Consider the following 16,929-nt stretch of genomic DNA (forward strand, 5'->3'; position numbering starts at 1 on the left):
AGACTTCTAGTATGAGAGGAGATAGGAAATAAACTATAATGTTTATATAAGATAAATTATTAAAATTATTTTTTCAGGTTACATGTACAGCTTTTATGTATCAGCATGCTTATCTTAAAAACAAAATATTATATTTAGCATAAAAGTGATTTTTTTAAGCAGGAGACTATAGATAAGCAAATATATAATAAATTGTCTTGGCTTATTCATATTCAGTGTTTTTATATGGGAAAATGGTGACAGTTATTTGTGGTTTTTTTAAGTGTATGCACCTGCCTTTCAAATAAAAATGCTGGTTTGTACATTTTTATAGCTAATATAAAGTCTCAGTGTGTTTGGACACCTCTGGTTTTGGATTGCTTTTTGTGTGTCTAAATATCTTTGCAAATCTGTTCCCAAGTTTTTCATTCTTCCCAGTTTGCTCATTGGTTAGTCACAGTTTTCTTCCTTTTTTAAGTTCCACAGTGTTGCCATGTTTGAGTGAATGAATCTAATGAAAAGGCTGTTTTATAGTATTAGCTTTGCAGAAAAAAATCTGGAAAGAATCTCAAAGCGAAAGTTAGAATGAAAATATGTACAGCACAGCCAGAAGCATTGCTGTTACCTGAACCAATTTCCAGAAGTTCAGGCTGGGATATGTCTCTCCCAAAGTCTGTTTAGGTAATGTGCTTGAGAAAATGCGATAAAATTACTTTAAAGAAGCAAAAAGCATTTTTCAAGCTTTACTTCTGAAGAGAAAATGGAAAAAGTTTAGTCTAAAAGTTTTGCTGCTTTGGCTGGGACATGACTGAGGGAAAACAGCCTCCCAACTCTACTCCCTTCAGATAAGGGGTGGTTTGAGGAAACAAAGCCATAGACCTTTGCAGCTGTAGAAGGGGCTGGTGCAGCCTCGGCCTTCTGCAATCAGGAGGGAAGATGGCAGTTGGAAGGCCCAGCACAAGAGGAGAAGTACTGTATACACAGAACAGATCTTGGCAGGAGCCAATCTGGAGCAGAAGTAATTAATTTTTTTGAGAGTAGTAGATCAGATAACCTGCAACTCATGATTTCTCAGACCGTCCTCCTGCCTGAGTGCTGATACAAAACAATTTCATTCCTGCTTTTGAAAGCATACCAGGGTCGCAATCTAATGTAAACTACATACTTGACCCTTCTCTCTGAAATATGTTGAATACACATATGGCTGAAGCGTAATCTCAGTAATCACTGAGAAGGAAGGCAGAATGTTCTACTTGAGGTAGTGGAAGTAGGATGATGTTACATGAACAGAGAGACTGTTCTTCAGCAACCGTGTATTGCTGTCCCTCCTGACTGGTCAGTTACAGGCAAGTGTTGAATTACTCATCTGGTATGGGGAAGGAATTTAGGTTGTCTTTAATTTTCATTGCTCTCTTTTCAGGAAAATGTATCAGGGTTTTCTAGCTATTGTCACATGTTACATTATCAACAGAATATTGATTCACAGTTGCTCACAAATTGTGTTGCATTTTTAAAAAAATTCTGAAGCTATTTCTACAAAAAAAATATTATTTCCTGCAACAGTATGTAAATTGATCTATTTTACTTTCTCAGACAATAGGACGAGTGTGATCATAAATAGATTTTGAAAATTGCTGCAAGAATTAGTCTTTCAAACAGCACGAGTTGTCTGAAGTAGTGCATGGTAATAGTAGATGGATGGTTTCTTAGCCCTATTAAATGTCTGCAGTTCAGCAGAGACTGATACCTAAAATCAGTACCGCTTCCTTAATCTGGTATGTTGCCTGTGTTATACAAGAGCAAATTAAAACGTGTCTCAGGACTGGCAGATGGAGGTAAATCTTCACTGCATATGGAAACTAACTATAGCCACCTCTTGGGAGGAAGCGATTTTCTTAAAGTCAAGATTTGAAGCACATTTGTACGAGTAGGCATGTCATTCTGCTACGTATGTATTGTGATCTTGGATAGCTGGAAAATCTGGATTATCAGGACATGAAACCTCACACCTACGTACTTGAGGCTTTTGCCTATCACTTCAAGAAATATGGGGAACTGTTTAAATGTGGGGAGCATTGTTGTTGAACTGTTGCTTGTTCTCAGGGCTATTTTCCTCTCTCTAGATACGTACAGAAATGTTTAACTGAAGTTTTTTTTATGCTCTTCATAACAGAAACATGTACAAGGCATGGTTGAGAAAGGTTTTTGTATTAAGGAATGAAAGTAATGTGCATATACCACGTTCTGGTAAAAACAAATCCAATCTTTGCCTTCTGCAGATGCAGTACCCCTCTTCTTGAGACTACTTCATTCACCACACCAGAATGTTTGTGAGCAAGCTGTATGGGCTCTCGGAAATATTATAGGTAACTCTTGTTGTTATGATGATTTGAATTCAGGGAGCGTTTTACTTTAGAATTTGACTTTTTGAACGCTGGCATTATCATGAGACTATGTTTCCTCTAAATTCTGTGGCTTGATATAAATTTTCACGTGGCTGGAATTACACGTGTACATTGTATTTTTTTTCTAAACAATAGTTTCACTTGCTACACAAAATACTAACGGGAAGGATAAATTTTGTGTCTTGTAAAATATACATACCTATCTGTATTGTATGTATATTTAATTGAACACGACCTTTTAATAGTAGTCTCTTGGTGAGGAAACATAGAATTTCAGAATCCCAACATGTCATTGCATACATTTCAAGATTTTCCATTTTTAATGTAATTTCTTTTACAACAATTTTCATTTCTGTAGGTGATGGTCCTCAGTGTAGAGATTATGTCATATCACTGGGAGTTGTCAAACCTCTTCTGTCCTTCATCAATCCCTCCATTCCCATCACCTTCCTTCGGAACGTCACATGGGTCATTGTAAATCTCTGCAGGAATAAGGACCCCCCACCGCCTATGGAGACAGTTCAGGAGGTAAATAAAGAATTACGAGACAGATAATTTTTTATACTCTGGGCTAGAGACCAAATGTTTTATATTGTCATATTATGAATTTGTGCATGTTTTTTGTCACTGTCTTGTGCCGCTTACCATTGTTAAATGAAGTAATTTGACCAGATTGATCTTCCTAAGGCTGTAATAAAGGTATTTGTAACATCTGAAATTGAGTAAGACTGATCACCCATATATTAAAATGGACACAATAAGAAATTAACACTAAAAAGTGTTAACATACTCAGCATTTTAGTTTTTATCAAAAATTTCCTACAGATGTGATTCTGTATATAGAAGTATTCAAATGCTGATTATTTTCAATAAAAGGAAGTTAAGTAAACTAATGTACGTAGTGTAGTTTGTGTTTCAGCTAGTTTTGAGTGTGGAGTCAATGTCAAGCCCCAGTTGAGAAGCACCTGAAAATCCTTTTAAACTGGTGAACAGAGCAAATGTGGTGTTCATGGCGTGGGCACAGCTAGTAAAGTGATGCTATTTGGCTAGAACTATAGTTGTAATGTACATAAAGTTCTTCGTTTAAAGATAAATTTCAAAGTATAGGTACGTTCTTTGAAGCCATGTGAAGTACAATATTGTTAGCAACTAAACTCTAATGAAATTTAAAAAATGAAACTGAGAATGTGGAAACTTCTACAAGCAATACTTTACCAAATTAAAAAAACAGCTCTTCTAAGCAGTCTTATAATGGCTCATTTTTATGTTTTCTCCATACATTACTGCAAAAATAAAATTTTACTTTATTCCAAAAGAGGTTTTTATGTTGTTGTTAGGCTAATGATTTTTATTCTATTGTGTGGTAAAAAAGCTTTAAAAATAGCAAGGGGATCTCTAGTCTCTGTTTGCTTGTTTTCCCTCTAAATGCAGTCTGCTCTCATGTGTCTTTGAAATATAGTAGTCTTGTATTTTTACAAATTTTAAATACTATCTATATAGATTTTTGTACATACTTTGAGGGAATGAGCAGCTGCTGGGAAGTGTGTGAATGCAATATGCGAATGCAGTTTCCAGCTCAGCTTTGTGACTGCGGTACTTGAATTCATTATTGTACAGCCAGTTTTATTCTGCTGTAATGACTGATGAACTTCTTTTCAGATTTTGCCTGCATTGTGTGTTCTCATTTACCATACAGATATAAATGTAAGTAATTTCTAAAGTTTTAAATATTTAGATTCTTTTTCTCTAGAGAGAAAATGCTGCAAGATTATGTTTAAGTGGAAAACTTGGTTTTGTGTGTTAATTTTTGTATAATAAAGTAATAACTGCACAATTAAGTATGAAGACTAACATAATTGTAGTCATTCAGAGCATGAAAAGTGCAAATACCATTTCTGAAATATCTTTTCTAAATTTTTTTTATCCTTTACATTAGGATTTTTTTTGATGTAGTTCCTATCTTGCAGAATCGAGCACTAGAAATTTAAAGTGCCAACTTTGCTATCAGCTTCACTTTAATTCTGCCACAATTTATAGTTTTAATAGATGACATATAATGCATGTGTAGAAAAAATGTTTACATTTACATACCAGTCCAATCAAACACTGATCATATGGGTAAATCTGACTTCTGTAACCTATTGGGTGCCTGACTTTGCGACCTGTTTAACTAAGGAAATGGCATGTGAAAATACACTTAAATAGCAATAAACTGTTATTTTGTGGCACCTTTTGATAACTTTTCTTCAGGTTTTTATGACTGTTTCTGATCCATAGGTTTATATGTATTTTCTGAGTAAAGTCCTAGAGGGGTGGACTCCTGAAATTTTATATTGGGGGTTCAGGAACAAAGATCTGTGTAACTATGGGATACTGAGCTGCTCTTCTCCTCCTCCTCCTGTCAGGACTTTGATGTCTTTGACTTGCTCTCTATAGTGATACTCCAATTTAGGGAAGCCAGAATTGAACCCTTGTGATGGGTCTGGGCAAAAAGCATAAGATTGGTGGAACTGTCTTTCGTTATTTCCATCCTGTGCTAGTGATTTTTTTCTGCTGCTCTTTTAATGCTGAAGTGGGCTTGGCTCCACAAAATATTTGCAAACAGATTAATCTGGGATTTTGCCAGGGTTTTCCCAGTGTAATGTGAGTGGGAGACAGCACATGGTGACTTTCCAATCTGTAATTTGGACAAACCTGAATGGAAATTCATAGCAAAACCAAACATACTTCTAACCTGTAGGCTTTTTTTCCCTGTTGAATTTGAAAGCTTTTGCAGACAATGATTGTGTGAGAGCTTCTTGAAGTAGATACGAGACTGTGATGCCAGGTTTTGACTGATCTCAATTAGGGTGCCCGTCTTTTTGGTCCTGAGAGTCAGGTGCTAGTTTGAAGGTACCAGTCTGGTCCCAGCCTCTCCGTACTGGAGCAGCAAACCTATCTTTGGAGATGAGTCAGTGATGCAGGTAGGTCAGCCCACAGTCCTGTGAGAGCTTCTGGCGGCTGCTGCTCTTGTCACCAACAGGGCTGTGGGGCAGCAAACTGGTGAGGCACCATCTCTCACTGCTTCTGCTGCAATACTGGCTCCACTGCAGCACGTTCTGCTGTCCCAATGGCATTAGCAGGTGAGGGCAGCAGCAGGCTGTGTCAAGAAAGCATTACGTGTGTGCTGTCTAATCCCTGGAGCTGGATAGAAGCAGCCTGTGGGTCAGGACTTCAAAGTCCTTCCTACATTTCAGTAATGGAGTACTTAGCTATCTTAACAGCTGGAAATTTTATATGGGTGTCTGTTTTAAAAGTAGAGTGGATCTAGGTACCTCAACAGATCATGTCCTCAGTGTGGGGTCCAGATTTCTCTTTCTGCAGTTCCTAACATCGTCTCAAAGTGATGTGATATCCCTCTTTCTGCTGGCTTTGTTTCTGCTTCAGATACTACCTTTCAATGACTGTAACTTTTGTACCCTTTTTTTGAGGGCTCTCAAATCACCTTACCAAGTCATCAGTGATTTAGTCTTTATTTTCTTTATGATACTAAGATTGCCCTGCATGATAGTAATTTCTCTGCAGGTTTTTGCTTTGCTTGAACAGTTGCCACCTTACAATAGTTGCTAGTCCTTTAGTTGGTATAAGAACTCCTTTCCTTTGCTGTGAGTTTTGATCTTAGCATGAAGGCAGAAAAAAGGCATACATCCAGAACAGCTGACAGTTCCGCTTTAGAATGGCATTATGGATCAGAAAACCTAAGGGTGTAGATAGATGGATTGGAGACTAAGGGAACATACATATTCTGTAATCAAAAGGTAGCACAACTAATAAATTTATAGCAGTGCTAGGAGGCTGGGTTGGTGTTTTCTGCAGAACGTTACTAGCACAACTACTTACCTCATTGCCTATCTTTGAAATACAAATCAAGCCCAACAGTTTACCTTTGTGAGATGATGTATGCTGTCACTTTACGCACCAAAATGTGGTACCTAATTAAAAAAAGTTTGAGAGGACTTATAAAATGGTTATTATGGAACAAATGGCCCCAGTTTTCCTAGTTGTACGTAATAATCTAACATTTTACTAATTACATCTCATCATAATCATGTTTGAGTTTTTCCTGTAACTAAATTGCATGCTTCTGCACTGACATAAGGAATGTTGATCACTAAATTAAGCCTCCATTATGTGGGTTTTACTGATTCGATGTGTAAACCATGTTTTTTCCAATTTGTAGATTCTTGTGGACACTGTTTGGGCTTTGTCCTACTTAACAGATGGTGGAAATGAACAGATACAAATGGTGATTGATTCAGGAGTTGTACCTTTTCTAGTTCCCCTTTTGAGTCATCAGGAGGTTAAAGTTCAAGTAAGTCTGGTTCCATTGCTATCAAATAGCCATTTGTAAACTATTTTCTAAAAAATGTGCCTTAGAGTATTTTATTAGTGGAGTAATGAGATGAACATTTATAGCCACATTTGTTACAGGTAAAATTGAACAAAAAGTTACCTACGCTGGGGAAAAAGGATTATTAAAATGAAAGAAAGCTCAAACAGAACAGTTCTAATACAGTTTAAAGTGACAGATTAAACATTAACTTCCATTGTGTGATTACCAGGGGTGCCTGCCTTTTGTAGTCCTAAAATATTTAGTGACAGCAGATTTTACATTTCCCAGAATTGAAGTTACATGCGCTCTTTTCTATTGCTGCACACATGGTTGTGCATATTCAGTCTGAATAGCTCATGGAAATCAATATTTTGGGACCTTTTGCATATTAAAGTATTTGCAGATGCTGAGTACTTTTAGTAAAGTAAATTTCTAATTGGCTACAAAAGGTAGGTTAGCTGAGCTTGTTTGATTAATTTCAAAGATAAAGGGAGACTGAAAGTTAATGTGTGCTTGGTTTTTATAAACCAGCTACTGTGTTTGGGAGCTCTTTCATGTATCTGCACATTTGTTGTTTATTTAGTTTGTACTTCAGATGAGACTTGACTGTCTTGAAATTTGTCAGAGCAGTTCTCTTGACAAAAAGGAGTCTCTCCAGTATTCTGTTGCTTGTAAAGCATTTACTAACTAGTACATAAAGAAATACAGTCAGTTTCTGAAAGTCAGCTGAGAGTCAAGAAAAGTAGTCATGGGGTTTTAAATTCTGGAATGGAGAACTGAATGGAGAAGTAAACAACCTTGGCAGACATAGTCAAAACCTAGAAACAGTTAATGTTATTGTAACTCAGATCAGATAAATGATGAACTATTATTTTAGTATTCTTTTAATTTCTAATTTTTACACTTCTTGAGTTGAGCTGCAGTGCATCTGTTCAGTAAAATGCTGTACTGTGTGTTTCTGTTTTGATGAAACAGTACCCGTTTCTAGGATGTAGCTCAGAGGATGAAGTGCTAATTTGTATTTTGCAAATTTATGAAGACATGTCTTAAAATGATCTTTGTTTGAGCATAAGTAACAGCAATGTCTTTTAACATGCAATTTTTTTTTCCTTCCCACTTTGGATATTCAGACAGCAGCACTGAGAGCAGTAGGCAACATAGTAACTGGTACTGATGAACAGACACAAGTTGTTCTCAATTGTGACGTTTTGTCTTATTTCCCAAATCTCCTGACGCATCCAAAAGAGAAGATAAACAAGGTATGGTTTGTTTCCTGACCTAATCTTTTTGTTTAAGAAATAAAACAGCAGTCTGTAGAACGTTACAAAATATTTTTTTACAGCTATCATTTCTGGCATGTGAGCAATTTTATGTGAGGCCACAGCCTTTGAGGCAGGTGCTTAATTAGGGCTAAAGCCGAACAGGAGGATCCATGTGTTGGTGCTGATGCCTAGTACTCCTTGGGAGGACTGGTGGTTTGTGCTTTGGAGTGTGATACTTTTTTTCATTTGCAAAGTGAGTAACTGGCAAACCTGCATTATAGTGTTACTTTTGATTGAGTCCAGTGAGTTGAGTAAGACTGATCCAGTTTTTCCACTCCACCTTTTCACAGTGGAGTTTGTTTTCTTGTCAATCTTCACCTTCAAGGAGGTAGAGTACCACCACTGTCCTTTTCTAAAAACTGGCCTTGCATTTCCTCTCCTTCCTTTTGGTGGAGGTAACTTCACTAATGCAAGGACCGGGTGGAACAGGGGGAGTTTAATAAAAGCGATCAATGCCCTCTTTTCCAGAGCTGTATTTCATGTTGTTTGCTTTTTTTTTCTAATCGTGCCATCTTCCACTGCAAAGATGGAGCTGGCTGAGGAGGAGGCTTTTTTGTTTAGCTTATGTGAGTTCTCCACTTAGTGTACCACTGAGGGAAAAATATTTGGGAGGAATCTCTGTTTCTTCTAGCCTTGTCAACAGCTCTGTGGAAGTTATTTTTGACAGTTCAAACTGCTGTGATTTGTTTCTGCCTGCCCTTCTAGCTCTCACAGAAGAATGATGAGGAGCTCTTTTTGAATGCCAAGAAAGGAATTATTTTTGTATAAAGGGAGTCTAGAAATACTTTGGGTTTTGTTTTAAGTGTATGTTGTGACAGGCAAGTATAAATAAAAGCAAGATACACATCCCTAAAAAGTGGAACCCATTATGGTTTTTTTTTTCTGCAGTATTTCATAATTGCCTGCTTGCCGTATCAGTTTGTCTTTTGCTAACGATTAGAGCCTTTTTAAAATGTTCTGGATTGCCTTGACAAGTATCACCCCTTTGTAACCAGGAATTTGTAACTGCCATTAGATAGATGTTAGCTATGTTGATGAACCACCTGGAGGTAACTGCTGAGTAAAGGCTCAAGACTGAGAGTCCTGTCTGATACTTGAATGAACTTTGTGAGCTCCATCCACTTAATATTTCAGGAAGAAAATGGGAGCTGGGGTTGGTCTTCCTTGTGTCAGCACAGAAAGCTGCTACTGAGCTGTCAGTAGTAAGTCAGGATAAATCCTTTTTTACGTGAGGCTTTACCAGTTTTTCTATTTTCTTTGGAAAACCAATTGAAAGTTTAAAACATGGCTGTGACTACAGCAGTGCAAAGTGAATATAAGGTTTAAGTCAGTATTATTCCTGATGTATGGTGACATTCATTGGGTAAGTAATAATCTGGCCCAGTGAATTAATCATATCAATTTTACATTGATTGCCTGCATGTTTGGCTTTCACAGGGCAATAACAGTTTGTGTGCTAGAAGTGCTACGGGGGAGGAAACCTGGAGGTTCTCTTTAGTGATTGGTCATGGTATGATTTTAGGTTTTCAGGTTGTTTGGTTTGATTGCTTTTTTTCTATCTGTTGACTGGTTTTAAGTGTTATGCTTTTGTTTTTTGTCCAATTGTAGGAAGCAGTTTGGTTCCTTTCCAATATCACAGCAGGAAACCAGCAACAAGTTCAGGCTGTAATAGATGCTGGGCTAATCCCTATGATCATACACCAGCTGGCTAAGGTCAGTCAAACTATAAGCTATGCAAGTTGTCATCCTCTTTTTATAAATCTGACATGAGGAGTCTGTGATTTTTAATAAGCTTGACAGATGTTTCCATGCTGATTTTAATGAGCTATTAATTTTATTTTTTCAGGGAGACTTTGGAACACAAAAGGAAGCTGCTTGGGCAATTAGCAATTTGACAATAAGTGGGAGAAAAGATCAGGTATGTGTAGTGGGATTTCAGATTATCACTAAAACATTGCACATACAGCTGTTTGTAAGCAGCACAATGTTGAAAGCACTTTTTTTTTTGGTGCCATTATTTAGGTTGAATACCTTGTACAGCAAAACGTAATCCCACCATTCTGCAATCTACTCTCAGTAAAGGATTCTCAAGTGGTACAGGTGGTGCTGGATGGTCTGAAAAACATCCTGATAATGGCTGGGGATGAGGCTAGCACAATAGCTGAAATTATAGAAGAGTGTGGAGGTAAGTATAGACTTTTAAAAAATCTGATTTGCTGGATATTATTCAGTCTTCGCCTTGCTGCTGTCAATATTCACTACAGCATTTTTTTTACCATGGGCTATCTGAATAAGCAAGTGAGACTTTTGCAATGAGAGAAACGACACTTTTTTTTCTGTTTCATTCAGTTTATAGATGATCATGTTGGAGGCAGTGGTTGAAGGAACTTTCTGTAGCTTGGGTATTTTTAGGTTAAAATGAGAATTGTACTACTTTTCATTTGATTAGTGCATGTGCTTTTTTCTGTGGTAAAACACACAATTATTGCTTTAGTTCATTGCCTTAGAAGCAGCTGTTAGGATCATAATTTCATTACAGACCGAAGCAGGATGAGGAGTCTTTAATATTGCAATCCAAGTTTTAACACATGCTAATTAATGTATTATAGTAAAGTAGCAGTAAAGGGAAGACGTACTATGCTGGAAGTTTTTCCCTTATATTATTGCATATCCAGTTTGAAAATGGGACTATAGCGTTTTAAGCCGCTTCTTGTGTGCGGCTGTGTCGCCTTGTTGTTTTAAGCTTGTATGCAACACAGAAATGTAGCCACTTCCTTTGGTGATATACAGAAAGCACTATGACTAAAACAGAAGTCTTAACAAAAATTAAATACAGAGAATTTTATCTAAAAAGAGAGAAGATTTCATTATTTTTTGTTCATAAAATGGAATATTCCATGGCATGCAAAGGTTCACAGACTACTTCTCTTTCCTCTTACAGACAAAGATAGCTACTGTATAGATAATATTTGCAAACGGAGCTACGTCTTTTCTAGGATGTTTCACTAGTAATGTTTCAGTATTTTTCTTAGTTTTTTCAAACTAGTCAGTAACCAGTTCAAACTTTATACAACTTTTATCTGTTTTCTTTTATTCAGGCTTAGAGAAAATTGAAGCTTTGCAACAGCATGAGAATGAAGACATTTATAAACTAGCATTTGAAATCATAGATCAGTATTTCTCTGGTGATGATGTAAGTATGCTAAAGATTGAAGAGTATATATGCTGTGCTGTTAGCTTAGTAAGTACATTGTTATTGTTCCTCCCTGTCTGGGGGTCAGTTTTCCTGCTCTCTTTTCAGTACAGTTTCTCTTAATTGAAAGTCTGAGTTTCTCAACACCAAGGAATTTCTTTAGCAACATCAAGATGACTGCTGTGGTTTTGCTTAATAAATTGATTGATGCTGACCTAATTTTGTTACACTGACATGTAAATTGACAGGTAATCACTTGTGATTAGAATCTAAACGGTTCTCTGGCTCTCCTTTCTACATACTCATCAGTCTTTGGAGGGGGCGGTGGATCCTTACTGTCAGGTAGATTACTGTATTTCAGCTCTGTAATTGCTCCATCTGGATTCCGCATTGAAAAAAGTCATCAAAACTATTAACACTTTTTGGAGCTGATTGATCTAGACCATCTGATATTTTGTTGCATGCTGGTTAAGTATTTTGAACCTTTGGGTTCTAGCTCTTTCTGCTACTGGCTGCTTGTGAGTGCCTCGGAAGCACTTCAACAAGCTATTTGAAGATGAATAATAATTATCTTCTCTAGGCCATCCAGGGTGTCTGTAGTTCTGCAGCATAGCAGGACTATGTCTTCAGTTCTTCTCTTAAATTGAACTCTTCAGATATCAGCTCTAACTTTTGGACTTGCTAATTTTCAATTCATGGGTCCATCATGTGATTGTGACGTTAGTTACCAAGAGTTAAGGGAAAATTCCCTATGCTTGTAATGATTCTGTGAGCAGCATTTAATAGTCTCCATAATGGCTCTGAAACTTCTGTAACTAACTGAAGAGCATGGTCTAGTTGGTGTGAGTGGAAAAATACCTCTTTTGAGGTTAGTAGTCCCTTTTGTGCATTTACTTTTTACATAAACTAATGCAATTTAATCTATGCCTGATGTGCTGAATTCACCTCCTTTACTCAGGAGCAAGACTTCATTTCAGATTACCCTTTATACTGTTACCATGTTTTCTGGGGCTTGTGAAACTTGAAAGTATAGAAATTCCATGATGGGGAGACAGGAGTTAAAACAAAATCAGACACATTTGCAGGCAGTAATTTTAAGTAGGAAAATAACCCTTGTCATTTGAGGACTGGTGGAGGAAAAAACAAAACAAACCCCCAAAACCAGGAAAAAAATTCCAAATTGCCCTAGGGAGACAAGAGACTGGTTATGTTAGCAGTGTTAAGATTGACTACCCAGGAGTATTCCTGCCTTCTTGTCACTTCAGGGTCTTCTGTACTCTCGTGAGATGTTGCTGGCTACCAGATACCCCTTCACTGTTAATGCCATCAGCCTTTGCTGAGCCCTGTAAAGTGCACAGGCATGTACTTTAGGACCAGTACTAATGGCTTTCTGACTTTACTGTGTTAAAGGCGTGTGAACTTAGATAATGTTACTTTTGGTACCCCTGCAGAAGGCAGAAGTGCTAATTTATCAATTCAACATTTTGCAAAGCATTCTGAAACCAGATTCGATTTTTGTTTGGGCATGACATGTCCCATTCTTTCCTCTACATATTGTTACTGTCACCAAAGGCCTTAATCTCTCTCCAGTTTAAGTATTGTCACCCAAAGTAAAGAGAAAGAAAGATTTTAGGTGAGTCAGTTCTGATGTCTGCACTACTGCGAGGCCAGATCTCAGAAAGCTGTTTAGACCGTGCACGAGAGCTCTCGCCCGCTTCAGAATGGCACATGGTTTGAAACGAGCTTTATGGTTCCTGCAGCCTGGTCCCTAGAGGCGGCATGTTCAGAGAATAGGTGCAGCTGGTGATTTGGAGGAGTATGAGTAGGGCTTGAAGTTGTGTGTATTGATGCTACTGTGTTATTTGCTGTTCCTAGAGGCAGAAAATACCGAAATTCTAACAGCTCTGAGGAAGCTGCGTGAAGTTGGATACTGATGCCTTTCATTCTATATCCAGAGAGTAATGAAGTACTTCTGGTTTTAAAAAAAATTCAGATTGCACTTAAGAGAGCTATATAAAACTGCTCTGAAATGAGTAGTTCTAAATCCTTCAGATTCTGATAGGAGATACTTAGTATTCTTTTAAGCTTTATATAAGTGTTTCTATCAGCTGCCAATAAAAATTATTTTCATGTTGAAAGAAAAGGGGAGAAAGTACAAAACTAATTTTGGAATTCAGAACTAGTGATTAGCCAACTCCAGAAATACTAAAAATTGGCATTGAAAATTAAATCAGACAGCTAAAATAGCAACTGCTTTGACCAAGCAGCAACCCAGTCTCTAACCATTAAAATTTTCTGTTTCCCTAATGGTAGGACAGATTTGATGTGGTGTTCTTTTTAAACATATTTGAAGAATTGATTTGGAAAAACTGATGTAGTTTTATTACAATAATATTGTTTTTAAAAAAAAGTTGAATGTTTGTGAATCTCTTCTATGGGTACTGAACTGTGCAGAGGATTGGCCTCTCATGTATCTTTGTTGTATTTTATAGATTGATGAAGATCCCAGTCTCATTCCTGAAGCCACTCAAGGAGGTACTTACAACTTTGACCCAACGGCCAACCTTCAAACAAAAGAATTTAATTTTTAAGTTCAAAAAAGTGCAGCTTCTCTGTCCCACACCAGTATGAAGCACCACCAGATGGCTACCAAGTGAAGAAACAAAAGGCTCCAAGACACACATGCCTCTTCGTTTTGATGCTTCTAAAGCAAGCCATGTATCGGTCACTTTGCAGTTGCCAAACATCACTATCACATGGACTGTAAATGCATATGCATGATCTCTTAAACTGTTTCAGAATTCTTTTTAACAGTCCCAACTACCTTTTTTTGCCTTTTTCCTGGTGCCACATGCTGACAACCGCAATCTGCAGTTTTGTTAAGAATATTCCATAGTGGTGGCACATTGGCTTTCCACGGAAAAGTAGCTTCTTTGGAAAATGGTGCGCTGTGGATCAAGACACTTTGGTATGATGCGTACATTTTGGAAGACTTCACAGGGGCTCAGTTTGCTCTGAGCCTCCATCATCGTCCTCCACAAACATATTTTCATATACTTTATGTGGAAGAATAGATTCAAAAATGCAAGCCAAATGAATTTCATTGGTGAAACTGAAATAAAAGTAACTTAAAAAAACAAAAACAAAACAAAAACACTTGGCAATTGATTAAACACTTAAGTTTAAAACAAAAAACTACTTCAGCTATCAGTAATTGATGTGTGTTCATTAACTGCCTCAGAAACCAGGGTTGGAGAATGAACTGTAGATTTGGACTGGTAAAGCTTTTGCCATTATACCTAATTTTTGAGAACAGCGAGCCCTATTTGACCACTCACTTCAGCCTGTGTGTTCCTGCTGTTTTGAAGTAATCAAATGCTGTGCATGGTATTTTACCTGAGCTACAACCTGTTATGGACTTGAACTTCTGTTTAAGCTGAAAGCAAGAGTCCCAGACGTAGGAACAAAAAAATTCTGTCCAAAAGTGTATTAGTTAAAAAGAATCTTGCTTTCAACTTTCAGTAGTCAATATATTTCGTTTTAAATTGATAATTGGATATGGTTGATTTATATTGGGTTTAAACTGTGGAGCTTTCATGTTTACTGTAATTTAGTCTTAAACTATTTTTTACTTAGTAACCAGTGCTTATGATGATGTGGTTGGCAACAAACCAGCAACTACTTAGAAGCGTCATAAAAGCTTCATTCTTGGAGTATTGGAAGAGTAATTCAGAAGTTAGTCTCAAATCTTATTCACGTAATTAAAAAAGATACAAACTGGTTGATGTGTGAGGCTGTGTGGAAGCTGCTGTTATTCAGCATAAACCTGATGTGCAGCGCACATTAAATAACTTTACATAAGATATGTGAGGTCATTGCTTTTGGAAAATCGTCTGACCCAGTCATTTTCAAAGGGATTTTGGTATTGCTGGGGTGAAGATCGATAATTTTGAAATTGTGTAAGCTATCACACAAACTGGTTTTGTTGCTGTTGTTTACTGGGTGTAATTTCCCAATGCATTGATGTGAAGGGATAGAAAAATCTAAACTAATTTAGTTGTTGGATGTGGGTTGTATTTACTGTGATGAAGATAAGGACAGATGCCATCAGAGCTTTGTGGATCAGCTGTTTTTCCACTGATGAACAACGCATAGCAAGTGTGCATTCATTAAATATATATCTGCCAAGGTGGAGCCACTTTAAAGAGTGAGTTGTCTTGTATCTCAACTGGATACAAGTGTATGTTTAAACTGCAAGATTTTTACTTGCTAGATAATCTGTTTTAATATAGTGGTTTGGCCTCTGATTATTTATAGGTTTTATAAATTTTAGAATCAATTTCTCTTTAAGGTGGCTCAGATTTTTCAACTCTTGTGCACATAAAATTGAGTTGAAGTTCATTGTGCCTTTTTTTCTTTTCCCAAAAGTTGAGTTGAAGCTTCATATGGTAACTGCATCCTATTCACACACTATAGTCTAAAATCTTGAAACTGTGTGGTGTTCGCTAAAAACTAAACAATAAAAAGTCAAAGTTAGGTAAGGTCACAAAGTTTTTGTGAAATTAGAGTTCCAGCAGGTGTTGTTGTGAACAAATATTTCCCCCCTTCTAATTGAATTTAGTCTCCCTGTATGCCATATAGACTGACGGATACCCTGTTCAGCCTGCACTCGCTATTGTCCTAGAGATTACATACAAATTGATACTGAAACAACAGTTTTCCACTACTGTGAAGATTTGATCCTTTTCTTGCACTCAATGCATTACATTAAAAGTGAACATCAGAGAACTGGGTAAGGCAGGACAAAGCATTTGCTCAGTTCTTTCTGTTGTGACCTTATCAGCTTTTGATTGGGATTGCACCATTTCATAGTTAATAAAGGAAACAAAGTATATTGCTGCACTTTTACGTTTTCAGAACAGTGTTTAAAATTGCATTGTTTTTATTATTTTTTTAAACTATCAGTTAAAATAGACTAAAACGTTCTTTCAAAGAGGCATCTAAATGTGTTCCTAATTTTGTATATGGGCTTAGGTTTTGTAACCAATAAAAAGCTGCTATCAAATACTATAAAAAATTCAAGAACTTATTTTGAAGATTATGAAACTGCTTAGTCTTCATGGATTGACTTAGGGGTTTTTGTCTTTGACTAGATATTAGCAGAACTCCGCATCAAGGTTTGAAGTATGTTACCAGAATGAATAAAGTAAGCTAATGCAGTCATCTGAAACTTTGGATGCTGTTCCAGTACGGACTTTCATACTTTTTAAGGAGAAGTTTTCCAGAGACGTTTCCAGGAGGCCGTGGTAAGTGGGCTGCAGCTGATCCACACAACTATTAAAACAGTGACTTCAGTTTAAAGGTTTCAAGATGTCAGGGAACTTTCACAGTCTTTTTCTATCTCCAGAAACATCCTTTCCAGGCTCCCAGAGCTAGGCTGACTGCTGAATCAGCACTAATTTTAAGGTCTGTTGGGAGGGGGTGTGCGCCAGGACCAGCTTTAGGTGGGAGGCTGGGCCTGCGGTGGCCCTCCCTGGCTAGGAGGGGGTGACCAGCATCCCTCGCCTCAGGCACGAGTGGCCCCGTTGGGGTGCTGGTTGTGGATAGATTGGAGCTGTTGGGAGCTTGAATTGTCCAGCAGCCCCCTAATTAATGCAG

At 37.3% G+C, this 16,929-nt stretch overlaps 1 protein-coding gene across 1 annotated transcript in view; it reads left to right on the forward strand.

Moving 5' to 3' along the window:
* The window catches only part of KPNA3 (karyopherin subunit alpha 3), a 48,718-nt gene extending 32,377 nt beyond the window's left edge, over positions 1-16,341 (forward strand). The window contains exons 8-17 of the mRNA XM_056327668.1: positions 2,259-2,345; positions 2,743-2,912; positions 4,044-4,088; positions 6,604-6,735; positions 7,887-8,015; positions 9,687-9,791; positions 9,925-9,996; positions 10,101-10,263; positions 11,177-11,271; positions 13,764-16,341. Coding sequence (XP_056183643.1) covers positions 2,259-2,345; positions 2,743-2,912; positions 4,044-4,088; positions 6,604-6,735; positions 7,887-8,015; positions 9,687-9,791; positions 9,925-9,996; positions 10,101-10,263; positions 11,177-11,271; positions 13,764-13,862 — 1,097 coding nt within the window. The 3' untranslated portion in view covers positions 13,863-16,341. The remainder of the gene's footprint in view (positions 1-2,258; positions 2,346-2,742; positions 2,913-4,043; positions 4,089-6,603; positions 6,736-7,886; positions 8,016-9,686; positions 9,792-9,924; positions 9,997-10,100; positions 10,264-11,176; positions 11,272-13,763) is intronic.
* The last annotated feature ends 588 nt before the right edge of the window (positions 16,342-16,929 follow it).

This window comes from Falco biarmicus, chromosome 2 (assembly GCF_023638135.1).
Source record: "Falco biarmicus isolate bFalBia1 chromosome 2, bFalBia1.pri, whole genome shotgun sequence".
Classification (NCBI taxonomy): Eukaryota; Metazoa; Chordata; class Aves; order Falconiformes; family Falconidae; genus Falco; species Falco biarmicus.